General features: G+C 33.3%; 1 protein-coding gene across 1 annotated transcript; it reads left to right on the top strand.

Annotated features, from left to right (window-relative positions):
• The first annotated feature begins 2,264 nt into the window (after positions 1 to 2,264).
• On the top strand, positions 2,265 to 7,726 carry LOC123706304 (L-threonine 3-dehydrogenase, mitochondrial). The gene is made up of 4 exons (XM_045655501.1): positions 2,265 to 2,454; positions 5,101 to 5,625; positions 5,827 to 6,093; positions 6,732 to 7,726. The coding sequence occupies exons 1-4, from the start codon at positions 2,352 to 2,354 to the stop codon at positions 6,866 to 6,868; spliced, it is 1,032 nt and encodes a 343-aa protein (XP_045511457.1). The 5' UTR covers positions 2,265 to 2,351; the 3' UTR covers positions 6,869 to 7,726.
• Positions 7,727 to 9,581: the final 1,855 nt, after the last annotated feature.

Raw genomic sequence — 9,581 nt, forward strand, 5'->3', positions numbered from 1 at the left:
TGAACAAGAACACAAAGAGCAAGGATTGATGTATCTGAATCTGAAAGCAGGCTTTACTGTTTTGTTTCCAACAAAGCACTCTCTCTGTTTTAATACCTACATTTAAAATTGAATAATGGGGAAACAAAATATAAAGAGAACTACGGATAAACAACAAATACAAGGAAAGAAACAATGTAGAGCGTAGGTATATCCCAGAGTGAGTAAGCAGGTTCCTATCCACTTGAATGTAGGCGATGGCATTCCCAATATAATTTTCTTCTTGTATAATTTAGTATCAATTTTTATATTACTATAATAATTAGTTCACGACAGTCGTTAAAAAATAAACTCAAACGTAATAAATGGGCATTTATTTCTTTCCCCACTAATTTTGAGGGTAAAATTGCAGTAATAGGTAAGTTACTCCAATTTTACCCCAGGTAAGTACCTATTATTTTTCCACTATTAGAAAATAAAAAATAATTAATTTGTACTCGTTTTTCGCGAATACGTTTCGCAAAGAATTAAATGGGCAATTTATTATTAGTCAAAAAACCGGTTGGTAGAGCGTTGTTCGCTGTTGATATTCGTGTTTGTAAGGTAGGGGAGAGCGGGGATGAAAGTCACATTTTTAACTTTTTTTATGTAACTTCCAAAATACGTTGTTTAGGAATGATATTTGTATACCAAACGATAGTGTAATTATTCTGTTACAAAATAAATAAACGTATTTTTGTATTATATTATCAGTTGTAGAAATATTTTGTATTTTCACCCTAAAGAAAAATGTGACTTATAACCCCGGGTCAGGGATGGTTGTCACAATGCCTAGGGTAGGTAGTCACATACTAAATAACAGGCACTTTATAAATAGAAAGTCACTTTTTGGTCTTATAATTTTACGGAATAGTTTTTAATTAAGAACTCTTAACCAAATGAAACCGTAGACAGTCTTTATTTCAGTCTGAATATTAAGAATCACAATTTTAGCAAATAATAATAAACGTGAGTCAATATAGAGTCATCAAGGATATATGGACTTCCAGCAGGTTTGTTAGGGTGATTTTCCGGTGTTGATTGAAAATTAACGACTGAAACAACCTCAAAACGCAAATAAAGTCAGCTCGCATACAGTGAGCTGGTTGACATGTGACAACCAGCCCCCGAAAATTTGTGACAACGAGCCCCATAACACGTTTTAGAAAAAAAACATTGAAAATAAATTCTGGTCAATGAATATCTAAAAAACTGTACTACGATATTATAAAACACATTTCATCATCATCAAATGAACTGAAAGATTATTACTGTGAAACAAGAACGTATAATTACGAGGTTCGACACAGCAGCACAAAAATTTACTTTTGCTGTGCGAAAACAATAAACTCGTGTGAGGCCCTCACGGACCACGGTAGATCGGAGCGGTCTGACGCGAAGTGGGGACAGCGTTGTCACTGTATCGCTCTTGCCACGCTGTTCAACAGACTTATTCGATAGTTCAGTTTTGTGTTAAGACCCCTGTGACAACCAACCCGTGAGACAACCAAACCCGGTCTCCCCTAGATCGCGGAAACTTTACCGATTAAAACATGTTTTGAAAATCTAAAGATTTTCCTCATTCCAATTATTATTGATTATGCTTCTTATTGAGATTTTGAAAAAGATATAGCGAAACGGAGAAAAGTTTACTTTCATTATAACTACCCATTAGGTACCCAAATTCAGAAGTCTCTGTACTATGTATTAAAATAGGTCTGTGAAAGTAAAAGCCACTTGATTAGAAAGTGTAAAGTGGTTCGTACCTTCTGGACTCGTACATAGGTTCCTACTATAAATTATAATATAATAATGCTCTCCTAAGTCCTAACGCTTATCCTTAAAAAATTATATGAAAAATTAATACAAAATCTTTTGTTCTTACTCTGTTAACATCCAGACTATATAGTGTACTGTAAAATGTATTCGGCAAATATATTTTGAATGTCAATAGAATTTAATTAGCATATGCGAACAGGTTTTTTTCATAGATAACCTTGTTGTTAACTTCAAACATCACTCGACTCGAAACACCTTAATGTCAACCTCTCAAAATTCTTATACGTAGAATTAGACACACCCACCTCGGCGTCGAATGAAATTGATTAACCACGAACGGCTGTACTCTGATAAGGATTGAAATAAAGTTCATTTTCCTGTAAATTTTACATATTCTAACGTTGAGGCTTGTGAAAATGACGCGACCTGGTATAACCAGTTCCATTTGAGACTCTAAATCATATAAACCATTATTGCTTTAGTATGCTATGATCGTTTGTGGAAAGCGCATCTAAAATTGCTACTAATTATTTATTATATTTTTTAAATAAGCCATGACTTTTCTACGAAATTTATGTCAAAGGACTTTAGCAACGAATTTACGTGCATATTCTGTGAAAGCGATTATTAAGAAACCGCCAAAAATTTTGATTACCGGTAAGTCATAGATTGATAGGACAAATAAATATTTTATTAATTAGAACTAGAACTTGCTGCAAACTTGCTTCTTTAAGACATTAAATTCTTAGCAAGTCAACATAAATTTTTGGTAGGTACTGGTTTATTTGAATTAAATGTTTCCAAAATAATACTTAACCATCGCCACGCCACCATAAATATGAAAAAAAAACTTAGGCAACCCATCTAACTATACATTTAAACTTTATATTTTTTTTTCATTGTAAAATATTGTTTTTGTACCTATTTTTTCTAATTCAAAGGTAATCATAGTACATAATATCAGGTGATATTATATATGTAAGTATATTGTATAGTACTTACATAATATTCACTGAAATTGAATTAGTTAGGTTGACTTATTTTATGAAAAAAATTCTACCGGATATTCTAATAGTTAACTAGTTCAACAACATATTGCTATAAACGTAGAGTTATAAAAATAGAGGTAAAAGAAGAGATCCTATTTTCTAAAAGGTGTCAAAGAAAAGTATTCATTCTTACTATGTAGGAACTAAGTTCGCACGTGTAACTTTACTATAACTTATGCCTAAAAAATTTAAAAATAGCCATGGCCTTGACTTCGAAAATTTATCCGGTTCCGAACCTACATTCTATACTTAATTATAGACAATAAAAAGTGATTTCATAATATAATATAACACAAAAAATTGATTACATTCCGTTTGTGTGCTAGTTTTTACACGAACACGATGTTAATTATTTAATCGCAATATTTACGTCGATATTACTAATATTTGAAATATAATACTTAGTTGAATATTAGATTAATCTTATTAACAAATTATTTTTGAAAATCAATTCGTACAAAATGGTTTTCATCTTCTCTCTTTCATGTGTGGTCTATTTATTTTTTTAGGTAAAAACAATATTAACGATTTAGAACACATGTGATAATTTTTATTTTATATAAATCTAGAGCTTCTACTGTGGTATCTCTATCAAGTAGTTTTTTTATCCTTATTTTAACGATCCTTAATAATTTCGTCTGCAAGACTAGAAACCTATTTGAATACATTTTTTTTTAATTTTAAAATAAAAATACCGTTTATTGAAAAGCTGATCACCAGTTTGTCTGGAGCGTTAACGCAGAGCAAGAATAATGCCTGTTCGAGCTACCTATGTAGACATTTTCTTGGTCCTTTTTGTAGTGTATTTGGTTCATGAATCATAGGTATGCATAATTTTGTTGCATAAATCTGTATGGAAATATCGTCATTTATTTAAGTGTATTTAGTGCTGGAAAACATGTTATTTTGTGACACGTGTTTATGAATGTTCAACTGCTTGTGATACAACCATAAAGGAATTAAGATAAAATGGATATATCCTCTCAGTTCTTATTATTGTGACGTTTTTCATGGATTTAATTTAAAATTTGCGATTAAAGAATAGTTCAGGGGGAAAAATATGCAGAGTCACAGTGATAAGCATAAGTACGTCGTAACATTTTTTAATAATAAGATACTTAAAAAATATAGTTATTGGTGCTGGCATGATACCTTGGATATAAAAAGGTAGAAGAACTAAGAAGAACGTTATTTTGTTTGTCTGGTTAGACGTTTTCTCTATTTAAAGTTATTTTATTTAAGACTCAGGCGCTACGTAAAGTCTGTGTAAATATTAAATACAGATGGCTTTATTGTAATAAATAACATTTACTTAAAAGCAGGAAGTACCTGTACAGATGCGTCATAGAACTGCAGACTATTGGAAGATAATTTATTCACACCACTCACACGTTACCTAATTTTAGTAGGTAGTTATGTCACTTGCGTTAGGGTTGTTGTCTAGGTAAATGAATACGTAATATGTACTATAATATTGTAGACATAATACCTATTTAATATTATTGTGTAGGTTTCACACGTTTTAATATCCCTGATATTAATATTATATCAGGGATATTAAAACGTGTGAAAAACGTGTATAATTATTTAGGTGCACTGATTTTTTAAAGATTTTTGTCTGTTCTGTACTATTTCTAACCCTGAATTGCCAACCCTGATATTATAGTATTTACAGTTCATAAAAGATGAATATCATGTTTACATTTGTCTCTTGAAAATACGACGTATTAATTACGTATAGAATGCCATGTGGTTATTGTCGCGTAAATACCATCTACGTAGAACTTGAATAGCTGTTTATGTTGTAAAGATATCAAATTACGAAGCAGAAATGTGTTTAGAAAGGGAACCTACTTGAAATGTAGTAACTTATGATCGGAAAATTTACAGAAATTAGATAAAGGTCTAAGAAACGTGCTCTTCAAAATATAGTAGAAAAATTAGTTCATTAATATACACTCAGCGTATTTACAAATTCGCATATATTAGGATATAACCGGATGTTTTTATAGCAATCCTTGTATGACGTTGATTTTCGTTTATATTAAGACGTAAAGGGAACTTTTTTAAGTTGAATTTTATTGGTATAATATAAATAGGCTATTTGTGTTTGCTTTTCTAGCGCCCCTTGTCATGTGACGAATAAATCGACCACTCCTCTCATTCTAACTACTTAGAAACTACCTTGAACTCATTTGAGCTTACAGATACTAGTTATATTATTTTTAGTATTTACTAGTTTTATTATTTACAGGTGGCCTCGGACAACTTGGTGTAGAGTGTGCAAAATATTTAAGAAGGAAATATGGTCAAGAAAATGTTATCCTATCGGATATAATCCAGCCATCCGCAGAAGTTGTTAACGATGGCCCATATATATTTGCTGATATTTTAGATTTTAAGGGACTCCAAAAAATAGTTGTGGATCACAGAGTGGACTGGCTGATACATTTCTCAGCTCTGCTTAGTGCCATTGGCGAACAAAACGTCCCACTAGCTGTTAGGGTTAATATAGAAGGCATGCATAATGTAATTGAACTGGCGAAACAGTATAAACTAAGAATTTTTGTACCAAGTACAATTGGGGCTTTCGGGCCCGACTCACCGAGAAACCCTACGCCGAACATCACTGTGCAGAGGCCTAGAACAATTTACGGAGTTTCGAAAGTGCATGCGGAACTATTAGGAGAATATTATTATCATAAGTTCGGTTTAGATTTCCGTTGTCTCAGATTTCCTGGTGTTATTTCCAGTGACCCACCTGGTGGTGGTACTACAGGTAAACATAGATTTATTTTACAACTAGTATATATTTCTTCATCCATTGACTCCATTAATATTACTTAGTTCTCGTAAGGTATTGAGTTACAGCAGATAGATAATCGTAAAGACATATTTTGTCAATCATTTAAAGTTATTACCCATGAAAAACAACAAAAATTGCTATTTCATCATTAATATTCCACATTAAATTTTCCAGATTACGCCATAGCGATATTCCACGACATCTTACGTAAGGGCCACTACCAATGTTACCTGAAACCAGACACAAGGCTTCCTATGATGCATGTTAAAGACGCTCTACAAGCCCTCTCAAACTTCTTGGAAGCCCCAAACGAATTACTCAATAGGCGTGTGTACAATGTCACATCCATGAGTTTCACTCCCGAAGAATTAGCTGAGAAAATAATAAAATATGTCCCTGAATTCAACATAACGTACCAACCTGATAGTAGACAAGATATAGGTAAGAAATAATAATGCTCCGTAGTTCACCGCTGTTTTTCTTTGCTTGTTGTGATATTAAAATAATTAAAAATAGTAAAGTTAAAAAAAAGCAAACAGACAAACAATATAATTATAAACTTTTTTGCACAAAAATATTAAGTTTTGGAATTATACCCAAACACAGGCTAATGAATAAATAATATCTTAACATCTTACTACTATCACTTACCCGCACTTACCCGGTGTCAACAAAGACATGGTGCTTTGAACAACTGCTACGCCTCAAATGTTCGAAGCCGATTAATCCCCCTATCTTCTAGAATCCAGTCAGAGTTTAACAGTAGTAACAGAGGCTGGAGTTGCGCAGGCTCTTTATACGAAGCCGCTTATTATGGCCCCGCATGTGTTGAACTGAGATACTAACTATAAAAAAATTAATATAATCTTCCACATTTCTTACAAAATAAATATTTCAATTTATTTCTTTTCATAAAATTGTGTCACACAGTAAAAATGAAGCTTTCTACTTGTGGCATAATTTTCATTTTGGATACGTAATTTTTGAGTTAATCCAATACAAAAATACGGACATACTTCCTCATGGTAAGCATGACCAATAAGTACATAATAACTAAATTAAATTGTATGAATTTCCAGCCGACTCTTGGCCTCAAGTATTTGACGATAGCGAAGCAAGGAGGGACTGGAATTGGCAGCCCTCCGTGGACTTGGACAACCTCGTCGAGCTCATGATAAAGGAAGTCAAGGAGAAGATAGCTGCCAATGATTGTTAAAACTGTATAATACGTATTTCCGTTTTACCACTTTTTAAAACTGAATCTATACTTGGTATAAATAATATCTCAGAATAGCACTTAAGTTGTAAAGGGTATTAATGTAAATAGCTTCTCTTTGCTGGACACATTTTGAAGTGAAACTTCTTTAGCAAGTTGAAAGTAAAATTTCGAGGTCGTGTCATAGCAATACCGTCATGTCATGGATCAAGGCGACGATTTTAGTATCTTTGTATCCTACCAAAGAAGTTTCACTTGGTCGGCAGTCACGCTCTTTTTTGTAACGAGCTTAAATAAAAGGACCTAAATATTTATATGCAAAATAAAAAACGTATTTAAACAAATGCATTTATTTTGAATCCAATAACCAATAAATCTTAATTACACTTTCAGTTAGTACGCCTTGTAATTATACAAAATTTACAAACATATATCCGATATATCCATTTGTTACTTAAAATACATATAATAAAATAAAGTTTCAGTGATGTTCACAATAATATTACGTAGGTAATTAAAAAAGTTAATGTGCAACGTATAACACTTCGATCAAATATACTTATTAAGCATAAGTGTCAGCTCTTAATAAGTGTTCAAACAAATTTAATTAATTCAATTTGTCTTCGTTCTGTTTTCAGACCATACGTTACACATTGGACATAATAATATATTATGCGTGTGTGTAGACTCATATAGTACGATTCAAACTTAATGGCGGCTCGGAGCATCGTACGATCCGATGCGCAGAAAACAATTTTAGGTATTAGTGGGACGTTAAGGGACCTGTGCGCTTCCGCACTCGCACCTACACCTAACTAGAACCTTGGCCCGCCTCGTCAAAGAAAATTTCAGCGCGGTCACAGAATACATAATAGTAGCTAAACGCTACAGAACGGACACTCTCCGCCTCCCGCCAAAATTAAACACTTACCTCACCCCGCACGATCAGACATGTTTATGGTACCCATTTCCCCGCAAGGACGATACCAACGACGTCTTAGACGAAACGCAACGAAGATTGACAACATTAATCAAATTGACATAAAGTAATTTTATTATTTTGGATTTGTGATTATCGTTTTTCGTAGAAAATGGTTAAATATTGTGCTGTTTACGGATGTATTTCATCAGAAAAACGCGAATTTTTTTTTACGCTAGTCACAAATGTGCCAACCATAAAGCGTTAACACACACATTTGCAGTCTCTACAGTGTGACTGTCAAAACAATCATTTTGTATGGAGTGTCCGGGGTGTGGCGCGGTAAAAAATAGGCAATGCCTCCTAACTATCCCCAATCATAAAAATCAAATTATAAATTCATACAACAAACAAACTTTCACATCTATACTAATCTATACTAATATTATAAAGCTGAAGAGTTTGTTTGTTTGAACGCGCTAATCTCGGGAACTACTGGTCCGATTTGAAAAATTCTTTCGGTGTTAGATAGCCCATTTATATAGGAAGGTTATAGCTTAGGTTATATCATCACGCTACAGCCAACAGGAGTGGAGCTACGGGGGTGAAACCGCGCGGAGCAGCTAGTTTATAATAAAGTTAGGATACAGGCACATCTTAGTGAAACAAAATCAATCGCCAAGATTATCACCAACAACTTGGTTAGCGTGGTGAAATATGGTCTAAAGTCTAAACCATTTAACAATTGTAAACTATTCTTCTAATTACATTGATCGGAAAATTTGTGAAGAAATTTTAACGGATATAAATTTATAAAGAATAGAAAAAATTCGATCACGAGGCGGGACTTGAACCCGCATCCTTCGCGCCATTCCGGGGCGGATACCTAACCAACTCAGCCACTCGTGACCCGCCTGAGCAATCGAATTTATTCTATCCTTTCAGTTTTATGTGTCTTGAGGGACACACCGCGCGCCATCTATTGAGATGATTTAACAACCATCTCAATCCGCCCCGGAATGGCGCGAAGGATGCGGGTTCAAGTCCCGCCTCGTGATCGAATTTTTTCTATTCTTTATAAATTTATATTTATAAAGCATTTGAATGCCATAAAAACCAAAAAATATAATTAACGGATGTTTGAATTTTCATACAAAACAAAAAAAAACATAGATACCTAGCCAAAAATTATACATTTGATCGAAGTATTATGGCCATTTATTACTACAAAGAAAATGTGTGCATACAATATTTTGCATTGTAGCAAGCGCTGTGATGCAGATGTGCCTAGAACACTATTTTGAGTAAATCAAAGTGTATAATTTAACTTTCAAACAATAAGTTATTAATTGTCGCCTTTTTTTTATTCCCAACTGGTATATTCTGTTAAATTTTAATAAAACAATCTAAACTATAATAATAATATTATTTCCATTATGACTTAGATAAAAATATGGTAAGACTTGTTAAAAAAATTGTGTGAACTCAAATAATGCCACCTCGAAACCTTATTATTAATTAAATGTCCGAATCGTAATGGTCAAAATTAAAACATCCTACTTCCTAAACAAATACTTACATATTATATTGACTGTTCACTGTAAGAGGTAGCGCGCACGAGCAACTTTGTCTCCGCAACTATTTTGTCTCTCCCACCCATGGGCTAGTATGAAAGTGCGCGCACGTAGCGACGCAACTTCCCATACAAATTGATGGGAGATACAAAATAGTTGCGGAGACAAAGTTGGTCGTGCGCGCTGGCTCTAACTCTACGGCATATTGCACTGTAAAATT

This window comes from Colias croceus, chromosome 3, assembly GCF_905220415.1.
Source record: "Colias croceus chromosome 3, ilColCroc2.1".
Taxonomy (NCBI): domain Eukaryota; kingdom Metazoa; phylum Arthropoda; class Insecta; order Lepidoptera; family Pieridae; genus Colias; species Colias croceus.